The sequence below is a fragment of the Brachionichthys hirsutus genome, chromosome 18, assembly GCF_040956055.1.
Source record: "Brachionichthys hirsutus isolate HB-005 chromosome 18, CSIRO-AGI_Bhir_v1, whole genome shotgun sequence".
In the NCBI taxonomy this organism is placed as follows: Eukaryota; Metazoa; Chordata; class Actinopteri; order Lophiiformes; family Brachionichthyidae; genus Brachionichthys; species Brachionichthys hirsutus.
In genome coordinates this window covers 11,254,241-11,277,285 of record NC_090914.1, presented here as the reverse complement: position 1 = coordinate 11,277,285, position 23,045 = coordinate 11,254,241, and the positions used below count along the sequence as shown (strand labels likewise).

At 47.1% G+C, this 23,045-nt stretch overlaps 2 protein-coding genes across 2 annotated transcripts; both read right to left on the bottom strand.

Moving 5' to 3' along the window:
• Positions 1-7,615: 7,615 nt before the first annotated feature.
• Positions 7,616-18,825, bottom strand: tyro3 (TYRO3 protein tyrosine kinase). The gene is made up of 19 exons (XM_068752392.1): positions 18,556-18,825; positions 16,685-16,868; positions 16,096-16,196; positions 15,699-15,869; positions 14,956-15,042; positions 14,735-14,850; positions 14,458-14,638; positions 14,020-14,162; positions 13,796-13,934; positions 13,594-13,717; positions 13,368-13,462; positions 12,910-13,005; positions 12,439-12,519; positions 12,194-12,286; positions 11,992-12,113; positions 11,794-11,903; positions 11,504-11,663; positions 11,282-11,418; positions 7,616-11,019 (listed from the first exon to the last, which is right to left on the bottom strand). Exons 1-19 carry the CDS (start codon positions 18,617-18,619, stop codon positions 10,590-10,592), a joined length of 2,634 nt encoding a protein of 877 aa, XP_068608493.1. The 5' UTR covers positions 18,620-18,825; the 3' UTR covers positions 7,616-10,589.
• Positions 18,826-19,069: 244 nt separating this feature from the next.
• On the bottom strand, positions 19,070-21,822 carry lrrc57 (leucine rich repeat containing 57). Its single transcript, XM_068752393.1, has 6 exons — positions 21,699-21,822; positions 21,141-21,255; positions 20,874-21,009; positions 20,478-20,746; positions 20,023-20,208; positions 19,070-19,873 (listed from the first exon to the last, which is right to left on the bottom strand). The coding sequence occupies exons 2-6, from the start codon at positions 21,222-21,224 to the stop codon at positions 19,832-19,834; spliced, it is 717 nt and encodes a 238-aa protein (XP_068608494.1). The 5' UTR covers positions 21,225-21,255; positions 21,699-21,822; the 3' UTR covers positions 19,070-19,831.
• Between the last annotated feature and the right edge of the window lie 1,223 nt (positions 21,823-23,045).

Sequence of the window (23,045 nt, the reverse complement as noted above, 5' to 3'; positions counted from 1 at the left end):
AATCAGAGTAGTGGTTGTTCAAACTCCTCATTTCAGCCAAGTCAGGGGTTTGGACAGTTTGACACCATTTTTACTGCCAAGGACAGTAACAGGACGAGCGTAAAACACGGTCCCAGCCAAAGTCAGGTGCTTAAGATGAAGAGCTGTGACCGTGGCAAAAGTGAAAATGAAAGGGTTTGTGGACTATTCAAAGACTTTCCTTTGACGGTAGATGGTAAAGAACACTCTAATATGCTAATATGAAGTAAAGCTGCAACCAAGACGTCACGCAGTGTGTGATTATGATTGGACTTTGTGAGAGACGCAGCAGTGACCCAGTCCATTGTTCCCTCTCAAAATAAAATGAAATCAAAAAAATCAAATCCCACCAGACTCTTAATGGGATTCAAGTAAGGCGACTGTGAAGGCTATTCCCAAAACGTCCCGTCTATTTCAGCATACTGGGGAAACTTTCTTGTGCTTTTAGGTCAGCAGGGGTGTACATGTTGGGGTTTACACTGGATCCCTCAAGCATATTCAGATCTGAACAAAAAACAAAAACCCCGAACAAACACAAAAGTAGCATTTTGTGTATAAACATTTCAAAATGGTTTTGAGTTTTTCAAACTGTGATTTGTTAATTGTACCAAATTGAAATATAAACAGCTAATGCCGACAGTGGAACGTAATATAATAATTTCTGTTAAGTATGCCACAGCAATGTCCAATCTGATAAAACGCCACCACGCCATGTTGAATTCACACACCAATGCAGTAAACTACATTTGAGTATACTAACAGAAGTATGCAATTTGGGCCATCTCGTCAGAGTTGCTTGAATATGATTGATGTGTCCCGTCTGTGTTATCAGGCTAACTGTTGCCCTCTGATTCCAGTCCTAATGCTAAGATTGGCTTAGCAACTCTTGAACCAGTATGACAGTATGGCCACTATCTTATTTTACTATTGAATCTCAGTTAAATATAATAATTGGTAGTGCCGTTACCTTCTTCAAGGGCATCAGTGGTTTGTTGCAGGTGACCTCCAGGTGTCGTCCGAGGCTGTGAGGCCGTTTCTTCAGGTAAGTCCACAACATGGAGTTCGAGAGCCTCCTGAAATGCGCTTTCAGTTTTTAATTGTGCACATGTAACAAGACTACGAAGGTCTGATGAAGATTCTGATTGGCTTGACATTTCTCGCATTGTCCAACTTCTTTCAGCGCAGGGCTACACGACACAAGTCAGGGTCGGTCAATCAAAGACAAGGTTTTGCATTTTGGACTTAACACGTCATTCTACATCCAAGTTACCATTTATATTTAAAAAGCTGAAAATTCATGAATGTAAATCTATTTACTTTTACCTTTGATGTGAATGAAAAAAATAACTGCTCCTCCACTGCCTCGAGGTTGGGCTGCATTCGAGTGTATGCAGAGGGATCCGTCTTCTGATCCATATTAGTCTTCCCAAGGCTTTGCTTCCAGGGAGTCTTCTTTTTGCGCTTGCAGGGCTTGGAGTCTGGGACTGATACTACCTGCTCGGATAGCTCATGTGCATTTCTTTCTAATATACTTGGAGGTGGACAGGGAGCAACCACTGTCTCTGTGTTTGAAAAGTCCACCCCAATCCCAAGGTCATCAGTGGAGAAAAAGTGTACGAGGTCGGTGAGAGAAGCCGTGGGTGACAAAGCATCTCCATCTAATGATGAAAAGGTTGGGGACAGCGACAACTGGAGTGCAAGGGGGGATAGTTCTGCAGGGAAAGGCAGTGACTGCCCATTCTCTTGAAAAGATGGAGCAAGACCAGGGGATGGGGCAGACGTAGAGGTGTCGAAGTTCTGCTCGGGGTGGGAGAGAGTCTGCATAGGCAACAACTGTGACATATCAGTCTCCAAAGGAAGAGTCTGTGGTGGGGGGTGAAATGTTGCGAATGAATTCTCCATGTACCGCTCAAGCGGAGGCAATACTGTATGCCATTTAAACACAGACGATGCAGAGGCTTCGGTGGATAGCACCTCCTCAGGACACACTGCTTTCTGACTAGGTTCAGGAGTAGTAGCGTCAAATCGTACAGTTAATGAGGGCGGCAGGGAAGGTGATAGTATTTGAGAGTTTTCAGGCGACAAAGGCTCAAAGTCAAAAGAACACTCTGGATCAGGCAGCAAAGAATCAGACTTTAAGGCGTGAGAATCTGAAATTAATGTGCAAGATTCAATGATGGCTGCCGTGCGCTGAGAGTTTGGCGCAGGTAACACTGCATCAAAATGTGGTGACAAAATATGAGACTGAGAAAAGGCAGTAGGAGTTAAGGAACCTTTGGAGGTCCCGATGGTACAAAAAGGCTGATCTGAGCTGGGTAGAACTGGTGAATGCAACACTGCTGAATCTGGAGGTGTACTTTCAATTTGCGGCCCCTTTGGAACCATAGTGCCAACTACATCTGGACAAGGACCGGAGAATTGAAGGGTCATATCAACCGACTGTCCATTGTCATTACAACCCATTTCAACTGGATGATGATGTGCATCAGTTTGTCCAAAGATCTGGCTCTTAGATTTTGCGTCATCATTAGTGAGATCCTTCAAGCAATCACCAGTTGCATTTGTGGAGTGATCAGAAGGCAGCCACGTAGAATTATTGCTTTGTAATACAGAGATTGTGTCAAACGACAGGGCAGAAGAGGAGTCGAGTTTTCCCTTGGCCTTTTTAGATTTTATCGAATGCTGCTTCAAAAAAAGAGCCAGGGCTGGTAGAGGGAGAGGAGCTGGCCTTTTATTCTGCTTCACGTTAGTCTCTGAGAGTGTTTCAGGTTTATGTTGGCGGACTTCGCCGGAGTAGTTCTGGGATCCTTCCTGGTTCTCTTGACATTTCAGCATCGTAACAATGGTCTCACTGTTCTTTGCAGAGGATGTGTCACTATATGTTTTGGCAGATAAAATATCCTTCTTGGGTAAATCTTGGAAATTGCATTCAAAAGCATTTGTTTTGGTGTTGGTTGGTTCGGTTCCGTGAGACGTGCAGCTATTGTCATCCAGCTGCTCGAGGTTGCATTTTTGCAGTGAAACGTGAGCCTCCTGGATGAGTTCAGAAAATAACTTCCGAGCTGGATGGGAATTGCTGCAGAAGGAAATCAACCAGTTAAAATCCTGCATTTTGACATGTCATGAAAGTAAATGCATACGAGTTAACTCACAAGTTACAACTTAGAACTCAAAATAAACACTGATGGATGCTGTAAAATATCCAAATTAGCCAAGTTCCAGCATCTGGTGGACTTTTGGTGTCACAAGCACCTCTAAATGAATATCAACCAATCACTACCACACGCTGGCAGTTTTCTTGTTCAGCAGTCAACATAGTGTATCACAAATGACATTACGTGGGATTTTTCAAGGCAACTTTCAATAATTTATGGTATAAATAACAGGACTGACTACTTGAAAGACTATGAAATTAAGCAGCAAGAGTCTACCTAAGGATAGCCAGGAAGTTAACCAACCCCGATGGTCGATTCAACCGCAACACAACATACCCACTTGTGCCTGCACTGAAGCGCAGGACTCGCTTACAAGACCTGTTGGTTGGACACAGTTGAGTTTGGTCCCGAGTAGTGAAAACACGCATTACGATAAAAGTAGCCACAGTTGGTGAAGAGATTAGAAAACACAATACCATGAGCTTAGGTACAGCCAAAAAAACTATACTTTAATGTACAACTTGAACATGCTGTTCGCTCATTACTCTTGGCAAACTGATGTTTGGGCCAAAGCATTTGAGGAACCATCTTCACTTTCAAAGAGCAACTCTTACCCCGAACATTCCTCAGAGACTCTGGCAGCCGCCTGATCATTGCTTGTAGTGGATTTGTCTTGGAGGTCACCAGACACCGCAGGCTCTTTCAAACCTTTAGGCTTATGGTTTGCAAGCAAAGACTTCAAGCTCTTCTTTAAAGGATGTTGGTCATTGGTTGCCACACTTCCATCTTTGCGCAAGTCTTTGCCAGAGTTTAATTTCCATTTCAGTCCACTTGAAGTGAAACCATCTTCCTTCAGTCCTTTAGCGAACGGGTTGTAGTCAATTTTAAGTTGAGCAAACCGTGAATTTTGGTAGGCAGTAACTGCCATAAACTCAGTCTGTGGAAATGTAAATGTGACAACATTGGGACCACTTAGCTTAATGTCTTTAGCAGTGTTGCCAGTTTGAACCACGTGCAATCGTGGCATGTAGCGATGCATGGGATTCAGGATGGTATTCCCCTCCTGGTCTATGCGGTTACTTGTGAGCTTCAGTTTGTAAAAGGACACTGGGGTCTGCATCCACTGTTGACCTGTTGATGGGGACTGCGAATGAGCAAATGGTTGACTCTCAACGTGATGCTCTGCCTTTCCAGCAACTTGCCAGCTGTTGCCAGTCCACTTGTAACAACTGCCGTCTAAAGGTTGAACATCCATCATCAAAGAGTATTTCCGCAATGGTTGCAAGCCAGAGATTCTGAAGCGGCAGTAGGGAAACATCCGGCTGCCTTGATCAGTAAGAATCATCTCTGTTTTGCACCTGAAAAACTCATTCCACATGTTGTTATTGTCCAACGTCACTCTGAGGCCTTTGCAGATGCTGTCAGGTGACAGGTTATCTGACTGAGGGTTGGAACTAATGGGTTGTTTGGTGACAGGTAATTCAGCAAACGTCCTGATAGCTTCCTTTGATGGGTGCATTTTGGGTTTACCCATCATACCTGCCTTTTCATTGGTTACGTGGGTGCTTCGTTCCATTCCACCTTTGCTTGCCTTCGCTGGTTTCAGAACAACGAAGTGTGCAGGTGCAAGTAAAGCCACGGGGGTAGCTACCCCTTCCTGATGGAGCGCCATTCCCTTCCGTTCCTTCTCAAAATCCATGAAAAGGTCCCAGACATTTAAAGTTAGGGGGTTCCTACTTTTTTTTATTAATCAGAATGGTAGTTTAGGACAGCATCCTGAAAAACAAAAATAACTCACTTTATTAAATCATTAAACTTCTTCAAATACATATGAAAAAACAAACACGAATGAGCCTGGCGACATGTGTCATGCTTTGCGAATGGGACAACGAGATGGAGCGTTCTGATTGGATAAGACTTGGGGAACGACGCCGCTGATTGGTCTTGCATGCTTATGAATGTGTTCAACAACATGTTTATGCAGTTACGTGTGGATTGAAGTTTTAAAAGTGGATATTCGGTAAAAATAAAAATGCTGCAGGACTTTTTTTGCTCAGCCAGCACATTATTTAAAACTACACGCTAAAGCAGCATTGCTCTGCCGTTCTTTCAGTGTAAACAAACAGAAGCCGCTGCAAAGAAGGGATTTTGTTGGGGCGGCATGTCTTTGCGTTTGCCGACTAGCCGAACTCAACACCCATCGCTGAGCATGTTGCTTTTTATTGTCGTTAAACTGGCCTACACGCTGCAATTAACCAGTGGCATCTACGCTTAACCAAGTTAAGCATTTAACTAGTTCTGCTAAACAAAGGGGGGGGAAATGGCCTTCTCAACATCACTAGCTATGTCTGTCGAGTATAACCTGGATTTGGGTGCGTTTTGGGCGCTTTAGTTGTGACGTAATACCAAACAGAACGCGGCTAGCTAGCTAGCAGCAGCAGGCCTGACAACAGAGCCCCAGTAATGGCTTCCACTAAAGCCTGAAGCCGACCTGGACGGACACCTCACGACCATGTGCTCCGACGCAGGCCCACGGATTACCTTCTGCGTGCTCCGGCAGATCACGTGTCTCGACGGCGTGGCATTAATCCAAGCGTTTTCGTGCGTTTTTCCGCCGCGCAAAGCCCTTGGACATCGCGGTTCTTGTCTCACTGGGCTAAGCCGAACTGCATCCAGTCGCCGCGGTGAAACGTCATCGCCAGACCTCGATCCCTCCGGTTCTGCGCAGCCTCGGACGCCATCTTGTTCGCCGCCACCTGGTTCGAGCTCCGGCCCGGCTCCACTCGCCACCGACACCGGAGGTTCTGTTCTGTTCGAGCAGGGGCAGCGCAGCGTCACTTCGGCCCGCTGGATTATTCACTGTATTGATTAGATCCCAGGGAGGAAGACGCCGCTGCCGACTCGGATGGGCGAATACCTGGCTGCTCAAGTCATGTTTTCAGACCGATGATTTATTAGTAGCAGGTGACTAGTGATCGATCACTGCGGTGTTGAAGCGCTCAGGAGGACTAGTCCGCATTGGTGACGTTCATTTGGGGCATGGAACCAAAGGATGCGGTTGTGACGTCATCGAAGCGAAGCGGCTTCTTGTTTTTACGGTCGTGCCAGCGTCAAGCCGAAGCGCCGGCCCGACCGCGTTTACGCCCCGGGGCCGAACGCAGAGCGATTCCGCAGCTTTCAGCCGAACGCAGAGCGATCCCGCAGGTTCGCGTCGCAGCGTCGAGCCGTCAGATTCGGCTTTCGGACTCCTTGTTCGGCTCAAGATGCGATTTCTTGTGCAATGTCTGTCTCAAGGCCGAATGAAGTCACTCAGATACGTTTTGCTACGACCAGAACCGACACCAAGCGAGTGTGTGTGTGCGTGCGTGCGTGCTGTGACGTCGCAGTGCAGCAGGAAGTGCCCTGACGGAAATCAGTGCTGTAGTTCTTAATCCAAAACCCAATGGATTTATAACTGTGTACGGAGATGGCTTTAATGTCCCGCAGAAATATTTAGCGTTGATTAAAGTTGCTTTATTCTGGTGGGGCTGATGATTTTCAAAGCGATGGAACCAGATTGGATTCTGATATGTGGAAGATGATTTCATGAAGTACGCTCCAGTGAACTCCCAGGATAAAAACAGCCTGGAGGAATATTCTGTGCCATTTTAGTTGTGTACATTTCATTTGCAGATTAATTTAACTCCAGAACATCGTGTGGCTTGTTAATACCTTGATAAAGTCGTGTGGACGGTTTCAATATCCTTCGGGGGCATTTGTCTTTGTAATGCTTTTCAGGCAATCCTGGATTCAGGATTGAGACCAGGACGGCCCCCTGCAGGCCGGGGTCTCGGGGTGGATCGAAGGCAGTGGTAGTTATTAGGGTCTGGTGAAACCAGGCATCTTCAACTATTAGTAGACTTGGGTGGCATCGTCATTTCCTCCATTTGGTTTATTGACAAACTATAATAACAATTTGTAAAAGCCACACCACACAACTATTTAAAGAAGCAACACCGAATGCTGCCGTTACCGTCGTCGCCCTGCAAACGTTGCAGCCCGAAGACCGTCTGTGCAGGTCTCCACATTGTTGATCGAACTTCTTGTGAACTGGAATCTTTCATAGGGTGCGATCAAATAAGGGAATTCTTTAATCATCATCATCATCCATGAGGAAGAAGCAGCTCTGCTGTCATCGGACGCCCCGAAGAAGGAAGGATATTCCAGGAGTCCTGGTGTGTCCCAGAGAGGAGAGACAATCTCAGAATCTGGTGTTTTGGGTTTTGAAGATCGTGCAGCCAAAGAGTCCAACTCGGTTAAATCCTTTTTAGACTGCAAAAGTGGAAGCAGCATTTTGTGTGATGTTTGGGGGGGGGGGGATACACTCGGAATATCCAACGACCTATTTCTGATACCTTTAAACTTTACATCCCTTGATATCCCAGTGAGAAGTCGTGCAGAAGTAAAGAGCAAACTTTAATTCAAAAGGCGTTTGCAGGGAATCAACATTCAGATCCATAGTTATGCATTCAGACAGCAAAAAAAAATAACATTGCATGATTGTTTTAGAGCCGAGTCAAACGTACGAGATGGTGCACGTGAAGCTGCATTCATATTCTAGAGGGGAGCTGCAACAGTGGCCCATGAAGTAATTAAAGTGGGTTGACTTAATGTCAAAGATCAATTTGTTGATGTAAATGAAGCTAATTGCAGCAGCTAAATTCAAATGCACCAGTAAACAGGGCCTGATGAAGCCATTACAGGGGCCCGGGTGAAGGCGTGGGCCCCAAAGGCCACCCAGCACCACTCAACACGTTTAATTATGACAAGCACAACAGACTCGTAATAACCTTAACATTTGATTTAGAGTACTTGCAAATCAATTTATTGCATATTACAGGTAATGCATAATTAATGATTAATAAATGTCTCAGTCCACCGTCTTTTAATGTCCTCTGTTAACTAATACATTTCTTGACTGCCGTTACCGAGTCAGCCTGGTGACCTTCTGTTCGATTATGGGTTATCTTTAATAATTGATCCACAAGTCAGCAAAAAAAAAAAAATCATCTCACTTCAAACTTCAGAAAACAAAGAATTACCGTAATTGCTGAACTATTATGCGCACCTGTGAAAAAGCCGCACCCACTGAATTAAAAAATATATATATTTTGTACTAAAATAAGCCGCACATATTCGTAAGCCGCAAGTGCATTGAGACAAATGATATTTAACGGAACACGGCTCGTAACGATATCCGCAGCAGGTCTCCAAGGTGAACAGCCTCTGGCATGTTAGAATAAGGGAAGTCGGCAAATCAGATCCGTAACTTCGGGATAAGGATTGGCTCTAAGGGCTGGGTCGGTCGGGCTGGGGTGCGAAGCGGGGCCGGGCTCGAGCCGCGGCTGGGGGAGCAGTCGCCCCGTCGCACTCCCCTCTCCGCCCGTCGGAGGCTGCGCGGCGCGCGCGCGCGCCTGGCGGGGTGTCCCCGTCCCCCTTGCCCCCGTGCCCCTCATCCTCCGTCCGCGGGAGCGTGGTGCGGCAGGGGTGGGGATGCCCGGGAGGTCGAGGGGGTGGGTTCCGACGCCGCGTAGCGGATGGCGGACAGGCGGCGGCGACCGGGTACGGCGGTCCGGCGGCGGCGACTCTGGACGAGCGCCGGGCCCTTCTCGCGGATCTCCCCAGCTCCGCGCAAGCGGGGCTTTCCCTCCGGGCGGGCGGACGTTAATTTTGTAACGAAAATAAATAGGCTTTAACGAAACACGGCTCGTAAAGAAAGTGGGAAAATATACGTAAATTTGCCGCGTCGTTGCATAAACCGCAAGGTTCAAAATATTGGAAAAAAGTAGCGGCTTGTACACCGGGAATTACGGTACTGATTTCTATAACTTTGCCACGAACAAAAGAGTTAATGGAGTTAAGAATAACAAGAAAAACATTGCTTCTGTCCGTCTTATTGTTATAGCCAATCATTGAACGGATTCCACTCTGAAGCGGAAACATATGGACGCGCTAGCGCTGATGTTTTGATTTTAACGGAGAGACAGTCCGCTTCCGTGGAGCGAGCGGGCAGCAAAACAACACCAAACGGAATGGATCGAGTTTACACCACCGACCTTAAAAACAGACGAGGACGAATCGTTTCCTTATCCGGTCGGAGTGAAAAAAGTAATATATTACTTTTGAAAAAAAAGTAAATGTGACAAAGTAAATAGTAGAGATTAATTTTCATCTGATCAAACGATTGATTTGATGACAAATAGTTTAAAATGTTTAGGTATTAACATTTAATGAAGCTTCGCTGAACAAAAATATTAATCTGTGAATAATAATAAAATCCCTTGATCTTGAGACAAACAGAAAAGCAGTTTGATTTCTGGATTTCAGCCACATCTCATGGCATCAACCCATCGATCAATCACCGACATTGATGGGTCGTCATTATGCAAGTATGGCAGGAAGCCCGTTTTAGAGGCTCATACAGAGTTAAATAAACGGCATCTTCTTTCTGTGCAACGATGCTGAGCAGACAGACTTAATGCCACTAGTTCATTACGACAGTATTTCATTTGTTTTAAAGACAAAACTTTAAAATTCTTGAAAAAACCAAGAAGAAAAAATATGAACTGGTTAATTTAAGACATGAAGTAAGAGACGGCGTCTTCTCTACCAGACCAGGCTGCATGAAGGACCAGAATAAGACGCGACGCCGTTTGGACACAGCAGCTCTTCTCTTTCCATTGGAACCCTGAAAGGCAAAAAATGTCCCTGCAAAGGTTTCCTCAGCTCCGAGGCCTCGGCGTTCTCAAAGGCCTGTAGCTCACCGAAAATACACCATAAATCTAAAGTTAATCAGGCACTTAAATCACTTTAATTTAAAGTGTGGCTCAAACCAAGGAGGAATAAATCCAGTGGTAGCAAAAGGTAAACTATTTCAAACATTTTTCACTTGCAAAGAATGTGAATGTTTTAGTGTACAGACTCAGGTTTTATCCAGTGCATCCTCCATAACAAAAATACTAAAGATTAAAAAAGGCCATTGAGTTCCTGGAAGATGCTTCTTCCGTGCTTTGCTAGGCTAGGCTAGGCTAGGCTAACAGGTCACAGTTTTGTCTGTATTCAACACAGAGATAAAGTCGGCACCAATAACCTTTAACTTAAAGTAAATTGTTGTTGCATTCCTTTCAGGTTCTAGTTTGAAGGAATAACTCGACCTCGGTTTCCACGGCGACGCCACCGGTTCTTTGTGCAGCGACTGGAGGAGCCGGGAATGTGTTTGTTATCCGCCGTACGGAAATGTCTGTAGAGTACGTTTTGAATTAGCATCGAGACAGCTCGTACCTCCTGTGACTTCAGTCTCCACCCGCCTGCTGCGGCTCAGTGCCATAAACGAGCGACCTTGATGACTGAGAAGTGCTGGGATTGGTCAGCCTCCGGTTAGACGTTAATGATTAAATCGTCCTCCTCCTGTGAAATGTGCATGGGCCCCCCCCTCCTCCCTGCTCCTCCCTGCTCCTCCCCTTCCGTGGGGGCTCCACAGGGGCCGATGATGTACCTGTAGTCTCCTCCGATGGCCAGCGCCGCCTCCGACCCGACGATCAGCCAGTCTCTCTCCTCGTCCTCCGACCTGTGCTGCCAGGGGACGCTCCAGCTCGGGGCTCCCGCTGCGGTCACCTCCTCCGGCCCCGGGGCCCGCGCGCACTGCCCCGCCTCCTCGTCCCCTTCTAGGTTGACGTAGTGCAAGTGCTCCTTCAGAGGGGGGGCTGGGGAAAGGCTGAGACACAGCGACTCCAGTTGACCAACCAGATGCTGGAAGCTGGGACGACATTTAGGGACAGGACTCCAGCAGCGGTGCATGATCTCATAGCTGACAGGAACACCATAGAAGAAGAAGAAAAATCAGATTACTATATTTTTATTGCAGGTATGGTCGGCCCCAGGTAAGCAGAATTAAGCTACGTTAGCGTGGACACCAAGTCCTAAGAGGTGAGCAGCGTTAGCATGCTACGGGTTCCCTTCTTTGCGTTTCTTTTAATGTATATTCTTAAATAAACTCTGTTCTTGACTTGTTTCCTGCCAGACCAAACAAAGGGATTCAAAGCCCAAAGGCGTTGGCGGGCGGGACTCACATGTCGTCTCTGCATTCTGGAGGTTTCTTCAGTCGTTCTCCTTTAATCAGGTACTCGTAGATTTCAGAGTTCTCCACGCCGGGGTACGGGGTCTGACCCCGGGTCATGATCTCCCACATGGTCACGCCAAACGCCCACTGACAAGCACACACACACACATTTACAGGTGTGTCACAACCTCGGACTCGACAGGAATCAATTTGTGTTGGCGTGCGCCGGTACCACGTCGGTCTGAGTGGTGTACACGTTGTCGGCTAGACTCTCCAGAGCGATCCACTTCACGGGCAGTTTGGAAACAGAACCCTGGCGGTAATAATCGCCACTGTAGATCTTCTTTGACAGACCGAAGTCGGCAACGCACACGGCCATGTTCTCATTCAGCCTGAAGCGCACAGAGAAACCGTTAGAGCCTTTCAGGATAACCTGCATGCTAAGTGGCTAAAGAGAACGTTGGCTTGGCCCCGACGCCGTTAGCGTGACGCTAGCAGAAAGCTACCGAGGTGCGGACTGACATGCAGTTCCGGGCGGCGAGGTCTCTGTGGATGATGTTCCTGCTGCTCAGATGCTCCATCCCGCGGGAGATGTCCAGCATGAACTGGAGCAGAGTCTGCAGTGACATGTCCTGCAGGACAGACGCCAAGGCGAGGATGTTAGTCACCTCGTCTCGTCTTCGTCTGCGATTCTTTGTCGTGCTCCTTTAGGACGCTTACAAACGGACGGTCTCCCAGTCTGGACAGCAGCAGGAAGGTGTGCAGGTCTCCGTGCTTCATGAATGGAAGGACAACCATCGGGATCGGCAGCCGCTGGCCGGGACGCCGCTGGAGGCTCACTCCTATTGGACAGGAGAGAGCGTGAGGCGAGCCAGCCGACCCTCGACCCCGCGGCTGCGCGCTGTGCATGTGTGAGCGCTACCGATGAGCTGGATGACGTTGGGGTGGTGGAAGTCCTTCATGTAGGCCGCCTCCTTCAGACACTGCTCGATGTCAGCCGACGCCGTGATGTCAGCTGTTCACACAGAGACGCCGGCGTTCACGTCAGGCCTCACCCGAACCGATGGCGTTCATTGGGTTTTAGCTTTTACAAGTCACAGCCGTTTAAAAAGAAACATTTCTCAGTGTCGAGCACAAACATCGACGATGACGAGCGCTCGGTCTCACATTTCAGCACTTTGACTGCCACCTTCTGGACAGACGAGTCCTCGGCCTTCAGGAAGGCCTCCCGCACCGAGCCGAACTCGCCTGCGCAGGTACAGAAAGGAACAGATCTCACTCAGGGCGGGTTCAACCTGTTTTTACCAGCTGTCAGCGTAAACATGGATTCCAGCGGACCGGTGGGAGGCGGTCTGAGCAGAAAGGCCTCTGCTGATTGGCTGAAGACTGTGGGAAGAACGCGAGTGAATGTCAATGAGAGGCTGTCTGCAGACCATTGTGTTCATTCACGGCACCGTTTAGTATTCAGAGACGATATGCTGAACACTCACAACGTTGGACGCACGACGGATGCTTGTGTGCACAGACACACACACACCTGACATGCGACTGAAGCTCCCACTCATGTCCGGCGACTTAGCTAAGCTAGCTCTAAGTTCCACGCCTGACATGCGTCGGGCTCTCTACGTTTCCTCCTACCTTTTCCCAACACGAGTCCCAGGGTGAGGAGCCGCTCTGGGATCAGGACGTCCTGCAGTTTGTTCTTCAGGTCGCTGTTAATACTGAGACTGTCCACTGGAGGGAGACACACACGATTAATATACTGGATGTGTAAAAAGGTTGCAGGATGCCTCCAGTTAAAATACATTCATATAAATAAAATGTTTCCATGGTAACAACAAATGCAAACACACCATATTGTAGTTAAGGTGCATTTTATATTTCATGTCACTGTTACCAGCCGCTATGAACACGACGGTGATGTCACCACGGTCGTGATGTCATCCCCCACCTCATTCCGGGATCCTGTAAACCTCCACCTGACCTTAGAAGTCATGATTTCCCACAAAGGCATGTCTGGATCTATTTGATGTCCCAGATGTCCCAGTCTCCTCAGCGTCCCGTCCAAACCAAATCAATATCCCAACTGCACTCACACGTGGACTCCTGCAGATCAGCGCAGGTTCTGTTGAAGGACTGAGCCGCCCTGAAGGAAACCAGACTCTCGGGCCCGGCAGGCTTGAAGGCCGACCTGGAGACAGACGAGGTTGGACACATTACGGCTCCTGTTTGACTGCGGGGACGAGACTGACCGAGACTGATTCTTACATCCATTGATTTGTGGATGTAAGAATGTTAACATTGTGTTGAGCTTGTTTGCACCCAAACTGCGTCTCTTTTCCCCGGCGGTGAGCGAGGACGGTCAGCAGCAGCCCGACCACGGTGGCCAGCAGGAGGCCGAGGAGCAGCCCGACCCACATGTGGCTCCTCTGGGCCTGTGCCTGCACTGGGGAGGTGAACGTAGGGGTCGTATCAGGCACTGGAGACAGAGGTTCGGAGCAACAGTGCCAGATGTGCCTTCTACCTGAGGCAGGCAGCACCAGGACGGGGGGGCTCCAGGGTCCACAGCCCACAGAGGTGCAGGCCGACACCTGGAAGGAGGCGTTGAAGAAACGTCCTCCTCCTGACAGCGCAGCAGAGTTCTCCTTAAACAGCAGGGGCTCCTTCACACGCAGGGAGGGAGGACACACTCCTTTAAACAGTACCACCTTTGTGTCTCTTTCGAGATCCACACAGAGACAGACTCACCTGGGACTCCCCCCCCACGCTCCACTGCACCTTATAGGCCAACAGCTTCCCCTGGAGCTCCTCCTCCTGCAGCTCGGCCCAGTTCAGAACCAGCTGCTGCTCCGACAGCTCAAACCGCAGGTTCCTGGGCGCCGTCGTCGGCTCTGAGGAAAGACGCCATCGTCAGCTACGGCTGTAATGTAGCGACAGCATTCAGCCTGCGGGGGGCGCCGCTGAGTGGAGCTCTTTCACATGGACCGAGGCCACAAACAAAAGCTGATTGTACGGAGTGGACTGGAATCTCCTGGACGACCTCCAGCCGGAGCGCACAAACACAAACAAGACTCCCAGAGAAACAGGAGAGCAGCAGCAGGATCAATACAGGAATCGATCGGCGATAGATTGTCACACACACTGCATTTAAATAAAGATGAGAGGACGGAGGTGTTTTCTCCTCACCTGACTCAGGTGTCTGAAAGTTCAGCCAGGGGGAGAAGGGCGACGCCCCCACCTCATTAACGCAGGAGACTCTGACGCTGTAATTAGAATGGCTCCTCAGACCAGACAGCACGTGGAGGTGAGGAGGAACCAGGACCTCCTGCTGAGGGAAGTCCCACTTCTGGACTGAACCCATCGACACCTGGTGAGGAGGAGGAGGAGGAAGAAAACACAGCATGGTTCAAAAAGCGCAGAATGTTCTGGTGAGTCCAGCCAGCATTTGTGTGTTTGTAGTTACCTGGACGACGCAGGCGGACAGCGCCGAGTGTCCCGTGAACCCCGGTTCCCATGACAACGTGGCATTGTCGTCCACCATGCTCAGAACCTGCAGCCCAACTGGCGCCGTCGGCAACACTGAGGCAGAGAGACACAGCTGGTGCTCAATGCTAACGTTAGCATAGCATGAGAGGCTGATCAATAATATCCCATAATATTTTTAGGGCCGGCGGATCGACTCACCTTTGATGTGGACCGTCCCGGTTCTGGAGACGGAGATTCCTCTGGCGTTCTTCGCCTCACAGTAAAACTTCACACTGGTGTTCACTCCTGCAGACGGTTATCGATACGCTGTTATTGATCTGTGATTACCCCCCCCCCCCCACACCTGTTATAATGACTCAGCTGCACACAGCTGTGATGTCATCGCGACAACGTTGGCACGACGGCTTCAAGCTGCAGGGGTCACATGACCAGAATGTGGATCAATAACTGAGATCAGTGTAATGCGCCTCACTTACAGCAAGCAGTGTGTGTGTGTGTGTGTGTGTGTGTGTGTGTGTGTGTGCGCGTCATTTTGAGTTTCGTTTTTCCTTCCTGTGAGTTTGGAGGAGGATGATGGGAAGCAGGAAGACAGGTGAGGAGACAGACAGGTGAAAAGGTGGTCCCTTACAGACTAGCCCCGCCCTCCAGGAATGACCTTTGTGCAAATTCCATCGCCCCCGTGTATCTGAGTCACGCCTTAAAGAGCTTATTGAGTGTGTGTGTAACAGAATTACACCATAATATCCTTCTCCCTGGATCAGCTGATTGGCTGCTGCAGGAAAAACACACCGGCCATGATTCGTATCAGCAGGGACTCCCTTATCGATCAGAACAAATGATCCAGAATCATTTTGTTCCACCTTAAGATTCTGCATGGACACAAAAATGATTCCCAACCCTCCCCAAAATCTGTCTACACACTTAAAAGTAGCTTTTCTGACCCGGGACATGGAGGACGGAGGGGGACAGTCTGGACTCCCTCCCCTGGACCCCCCCCAGCCACCAGAGCACCTCCACAGGCCTGGGGGGGCCGACGGCAGCACAGGTGAGGTTGAAGGGAACGTTGGGGAATGTCGCCACGTCCTCAGGCTCCTGGATGAAGTGAGGGACGCCTGCAGGAGACAGGAAGCAGGAAGTGAAGAGTTAATGGAAGGTGCCTAAAGGGAGATGTGCTTCGAGGAGGAACCCGACTCCTTCAGGGTCACAGGACACAGTGGGAAAACAGAGACACGCCATTTCACACATCGGTCATGCTCCCGAACCAGTGGGAGGCCTGAGGTGCGTTCACTGACTATAAGTACCAATCAGACAAACCGGTGGTGCCTTCACCGCCCTCACCTTCCACGGTGAGCCAGGCTCGCTCAGAGGAAAATGTCCCGCCATCAAACTCCACCTCGCACCAGTACTGACCCGCGTCCTGCTGCTGCACCGACTTCACACTGAAACAAGGAACACCAGAACCTCAGTTAGAACCAGAATCTCAACTAGAACCAGGTTAGATTAGAACCAGGTTAGATTAGAACCAGAATCTCAACTAGAACCAGGTTAGATTAGAACCAGAATCTCAACTAGAACCAGGTTAGATTAGAACCAGAATCCCACCAGAACCAGGTTAGATTAGAACCAGAATCTCAACTAGAACCAGGTTAGATTAGAACCAGAATCTCAACTAGAACCAGGTTAGATTAGAACCAGAATCTCAACTAGAACCAGGTTAGATTAGAACCAGAACCCCACCAGAACCAGAAGTGGAAGTGAAGTGAAGCAGGAAGTGACCTGCTGACATGTCCGGTTTCAGACCGATTCATACATTCTGCTGAATCGGTCACTGTCGCTTCCTCTTTGTGGTGTTGCCGTGGAAACGAAGCAACTAGCTGATTCTCAGTGTGATTTGTCAGTGCATGAACGGACACTTCTCTGGACGGACCTGTGGTACGTCTCCCAGTGCTGCTCCCCCAGCGTGATGAACATCTGGTCGGTGCTGTAGAGTTTCTCCCCGTCCTTCATCCACAAGATGTCGGGCTCCGTCACCCCCCGGACGGCACAGCCCAGCCTCGCCGCGTTCCCCTGCGACACCGTCTGATTGGCCGGCTGCTTCGTGAACCGCACGCCTACGGAACAGCCAAGAGATGGAAACAGTCGGGGGCGGAGCTTCAACTCAAGCATGACTCCACAAATGTGTATGGGCGTGTCAGCTCAAGGACACAGAGGAAGGGTTAAAACAACTTTCCTGTGCCTGTGTTGACTCATTTAATCAAAATAAAGGATCAAAATTATTCAGTTTACGAAATTGGGTGGAAATTCTCGCATTTCAGTTGAAAAAAAAAAGCTAAAAATGAGTGAAACGTCAATCTTTTATCATTGAGTTCCTTTCACTTAAGAATTCAGTGCAGCTCTTCTGCAGTGGACAGCAGAGGCATGCTGGGAAAACACAAGGCATCACAGTGAGTGATGACATCATTAACCTTCAGCTGCACGACCACGCACGCACCATCAGATGCCATTTCCCGCCACTGGTGACATCACCAAATCCCACAGCTCAGCGACGCTGCCGATGTCATCATTTTGTGCATTGTGATGACATCATCACAAAGAGAGAGAGGTGGCCGTCACACACCTCCATCTGTGAGGCATTTCCTCTGTGCGGTGCAGTGCATTGTGGGACGACAACACACTGAAAAGGCTCACTGACACAAACCAAAGTGCAGCCGAGAGAGAAAAGCTTCGCTGGAATAAATCCAGGAAGTCCGGAGCTCACATTCCTTTGGAGGTGATTGTGAACCTGCACTTTGCCCGGAGCGCCGCTGTTCACCGGCGTGGCCTGGGCTCGACGCCAAGCTGTTTCCAGATAGGCAGACAAGTCTCAAGTCACTTTAGGCCACAGCCAGGCTCCAGGCCAGAGGCCGAGCCCTCTTAAAGCTCATTTACGAGTACGAAGGTAAATATTTCGGTGTTAAATAGTGAATCAGTCGACCACAGCGAGCTCACGCTGCTTTACGTTAGCGATGTGAGAGCCCATTTATACACAACAACAAGCCGACAGTCGGTCAGGTTGTGCTCGGAAGTATAAAGCGGTAACAGCCATGCACTAAGATCTATTAATAATAATAATAATAATAAAAACAAGCTAGCTAGCATAGCTAACCCATAGGCTTACAGGTTACATTAATCTTTGGAGGTTGCATAAAAAACTGTTTTAAATAATAATAATAATAATAATAATAAAATCATTTCTAAACAAATGTCATAAACATTTGACTGCAATTTGTGTTTTTTCACTTCAAAATGCTGTATTGACTTTCCAAAAGCATTTTCTACTAGCCTAGCCTTTTAATGGCATTTAAATATAAATAAATCACTAATTATTTTGAAAACAGACACTTTGCGCATAAATCTTAATCAAAATTTGTAAATATAAACCAGTCCATTGAAAATTGTTTTTTAAGTCAGTTTTTTCACTCACGGGTCCGCAGAAGAAAGTGTTTCTTCGAATTTAATCGCTGTTTCAGTGACGACGTTGAAACGACACGTCGCCGCCTACTGGTCTGGCATGTGTACTACAGTTTCGCAGTGTTGTCGATGCTTTGTTTTTTTACTTTTCCCAGGTAAACGTTTGATGGAAAGTCAGAAAACTTGTAAAATTAAGTGTTTTCTCAGCCTCAATGATAATGAGCGAGGAGAAAGAACGTTCAACAATTACTAAATCGAACCAAACTTCGAACACAAAAAGGATTTCGGTTGCGTTTAAGCTTTATTTCTCAACAATCCGCTGTGAAGAGCAATTAATTTAACACTCACCGCTTCCCCAGCTCTTTTCATGACTCAGCAGTAAAAACAGAAGAATCCCAAAAAACACCTTCATTTTCTCAATATTTCTGTCTGTGGATTAAACCCGTCGATAACATCGAAGCCCCGCGATGGGACTCGGTTCTGCTCCCTCAATGAAACCACATTCCAGGAGGGAAAAACAAGATTCCCATCGAGGAAAAGCGCGAGATTGGAAGCATTCGGGTCTAAGGATAAAACTTTAAACTACTAAAACAGGAAAAACAAACGCATCGGTTTTGTGTTCGATGCCCGGGAACGTAAACCCACGTACACCAACATCAAGCAGCAGCGCTCCGTTCAGCTCTGGATTGAAATGTGATGTTGTGCTAAAAATGTCACGCGCGTCATCACCGGAAATGACGAGTATCTTTCAAAATAAGAACATTTAAATCTCAATAAATAAATCTTCGTTTTGGGTTGCGCGTCAGATGTTAGCAGGAAGAGAAAAGACAATTATAAAATGAAATTTATTTATTCACGTCAATGTTAAACGATGTAATCAATGATCAGGATTTACAGATTTGTGTATTCATTGTATGAACCAAAAACATTTATCTCATTCATAATTCTTAACTTTCTATAAATTGTATAATTTTTTTGCTCCTTAGAAGTTAAACATTGCATTTATAATCTCTTAATTGTGAAAATGAAATATTAAATACATTTTCTTTTGTCATTTTGCTCAACTACTGATTACAATTGAATTTTTATTGTATTTCTTTTACTCCAATTGTATTTTTTTTCCTTCGTGTTGGGCTCCACAGGTTTCACAGCGATGCACTGGAGGACTTCCTGCCTTAAATCAGACAAATAACTTTACATGAATAAATTATTTTACACTTCTCGTGCACCTGCCTGATTAACAAGTTGCCCTCTCCAAACAACAGATGTAATTCTTTTCTATTTTAGATTTATTTATTTTCTATTTTAAGTGAGTTAATATAAGAAAATAGTGATAAGACTGGAAAAAAAAATGTGAGAGCAGAAAAAAGTTAAATAGAAATATTTCTGTGTGGTAAAGGTTGAAGAGTTTCTTCTTGTTCTCATGTTAAATGTTTATTCATGTCCTCTTTCCATCCATCTCTCGGTCTAGAAGCAGCTGGTCTTTGTGTTCAGCAGACGTCCCCCTACAACTTGGTGCTGTCCAGCTGTCAGGTCTGTTTTTCAGCAGCAGAAGAAGAAGAAGCAACGACAGAGGTGGGCGGCGTCTCTACTCCGGGCAGCGCAGACTTGCCATTGGACGCCTTCAGGCAAACTTCTTCTTAGTGGCTGTGAAACGTTCCATGTACTGAGGAGGAAAGAAGGGATGCCATTAAGGACCCATTAAGGACCCACAAAGACCATTAACAACCATCAGGGTCCATTATAGACCATCACAGCACGGCTCCGAACGTGGGCAGACATCGAGACATCCCACACACTCCAAACGGGTCTCACCTTGTCGTATCCTTCCAGGTCTCTAAGCTGCTTCACCTCAAACAGGTTTCCCTCAACACTGAACAGAGACACCTGGGAGTCCTTCAGGATGGACACGGGGATGGAAGGTAGTTCCAGGCAGTTCTCCTCCAGACGGAGGACCTTTAGACGGGGACACACAGACACCTCCGTCGACAGGACAGAGATCTGGAGGACAAAAGATTAAACGGGTGAGGAAAAGAGGAGAATGTGAATTTGGGCACAACCGAAAGCTGGATAACTGTGACACTCCTTGATGTAGAAGCATCTGATGACTTCCTCTGACTAACCTGCTATTTTTAGACACGTTTTAGCTGCATTTATATCCGTCCTAAAAGTTCGTGTCCAGGCTAAACCAAATGATCTTTTAAGGAATTTTGATGTGAGCAAGTTCTCCAGGTGATTCAGGTCCGTCCTCTACCGATGGCCCGAGATACCTGGTTCTGGTTAAGGTTGATCTCAATGGCCTGCAGCGCTGACACCACTGATGGGACATTCTGGATCTTGTTACGGGACAGGTCCAGCAGGTCCAGATGCCTCAGCGTTCCTAGTCCGGAAGGGAACTCTGAGATGTGGTTCCCGGACAGGTTGAGGGTTCGCAGAGCTTTGAGCTGGCCCAGAGTGGGTGGCAGCTGCTGGATCCGGTTCCCATTCAAGCTCAGTGTCTCCAACTTCTTCAGCTTTGAGATCTCACTGGGAATGTTGGCTGGGGACAAAACACAGCAGAAATCTGGATGTTAATGGATGTTGTATGTTGGCTAACCTGCATCCTCTACATATCTCACAGCTGTGCGTATCTGCGTCCTCTTATCTACGACGGTCCAACCACTCACTGAGCTTGTTGGAGTTCAGCGTCAGACTCCTGAGCAGTAGGAAGTTTCCGATGGCAGCGGGAAGAACCTCAATTTTGTTTCCGGACAAGTCCACCGTCCGGAGGTTACTGGTGAGCCTCTGCAGCTCCTCCGGAAACTAAAACACGAAGAAAGTCTGATGTCTGACGCTGTGGTCAGTGACAAACCAACAATTCAAACCACAGAGCCTCGTCTGGTGACGATGGAATCATCAACAGCACAATAGCAGACTGGGGTGGGGGCTCTCACCTCCTGCAGTCCCTTCCCATTCAGCTGGAACACCCCGGTCTTCTGAGAAGTTTCCAGATGAGACTTCAACGCGCTGTTTCCCATCAGGTCGGTCTGTAAATCCACCCCGCTGGCTCTGAGGAGGAACAGTCACTGTAGGCGCATTACGCAGCAGCGAAACTCAACAGCAGCCGAAGCTAATGGCAAAGCTCGTATTCAAACAGGATGTGGTTGATATCAGCGCAGGATATCGACCGTTTTAATGGCGCTGCTTCTTCTTCTGTGTTAATGAGATCAGACGATTTAATCCCTGCAGAGATAGCAGAGTCATCAAAAAAAACAACAACAACAAGCCGCAGGGTGGAGCTAACTTCATTAGCATTAGCTCGTAGTAATCCATCACATACAGCAATCTGAAACGCTCTGATATTTAACTAGCGAAGAAATCTTTATAAGCAGCACGTCACGTCATTGACGTTAATGGGTGTGAACCGGATCTAGGTTAGCACAGCTACGTCAACATGCTAGCGCTAGCTGCCACAACAACAGCTCAACAAACAAACAAAATCTCTTCCTCACATCGAAGCGAACAAGAAACTGCTGCTATTCGTCCAAAATTTGAAGATACCATCCGATAAAATGCGTGAGAACAACTAATAGTACACAGTGAGTATTTGACGCCCCGTTTCAGGGCAAACTGAAGCCCATACGTCACTTCCTTTCACGCATGCGCATAAAGCCTCTGTGCTTATTAGAGCCGCTTGCTTATAGATTATATTTATAATAAAGTAGTTATAATTTAAAAGGTATAAGGCTTCAATTGTTTCCAATAAACTGAACCAAAGTCCACTCATAAATATTTTACATGTGCTGTATTTTGAATAGCCTGTCAAACAAACGTGATGCAGCACTGAAGACTGACACTAGGGGGCAGCAACACGCTATTGGAGAGTCTAGTCTTGAACAGCTGGAGGACTTTAAACGATAAAAATACGACGAAGAAGAACTGTTGCGCTGAGTTGAGCTACAAGGAATAGAAAGTGAAGAAGAGAATCCGGTGGGCGAGAGGATGAAGTCGGTGTTTTACCTGTTTTATTTGAATGTATGTGATTTTTTTCAATTAAAACCGTGGAGTTGTGAAAACTAGTTTTAAAGGACGAAAATCCACCCCATAAAATAATTAATATTTAAAATGTTTATTTCATGTTGAAAGTAGTTTTAAAAGGCTGAGTTGTTTAATGCAGGAAAATATATTAGCATATTAAAATCTTACAGCCGTTTTGGGGACAAATGCATTATTTAAAGGACCTCTTAAGGGTTAAAGAAACAAAAACATCATATCTGGATTTTTAATCCTTCAAACTTTCCCTTGGAGTTTTTCCTGAAAATAGGAACAAGATTATTTTTCATCAAGTCTTTGCATTCCCCAATATTAAAACAGTTCTGAAAGGCCAAATGCTTGAATCCCATTCGGTACAGACATGAAAATAGTCCAACAGGAAGTCTTTTATTTTGAAAAACCCAGAGGCAGATCCTCAGATTGTGATTGCATGTTGTTCTTTAAAATGTTAGATAAATAAAATAACTTCCTGTCTATATTTAATCTATATATCTTGTCCATTGCTGCTTCTTTCTCCTTTTTAAGCAGAATCTCACAAACAAACGAGAAAAATCTGTAAGAACCGGATTCTCTGCATCTAACTGGAAGATATTAGTTATTTTCTCCTCCATCCTCCATCCTTGACGACGGTGTTTGGCCCGGCGACCTCCTCCTCTGTGGTTCTGAAGGCACTTGATGTCATAGCAGAGGGTGAACTTTCCTCGGACAGTGGCCAAAAAACAACTACAGGCATTTAAAAAAAAAAGTCAGTCCACCCGCTGTAAAAAGTTACTCTCCTCTGCAAAAACAGAGAGACTGCCATTGGT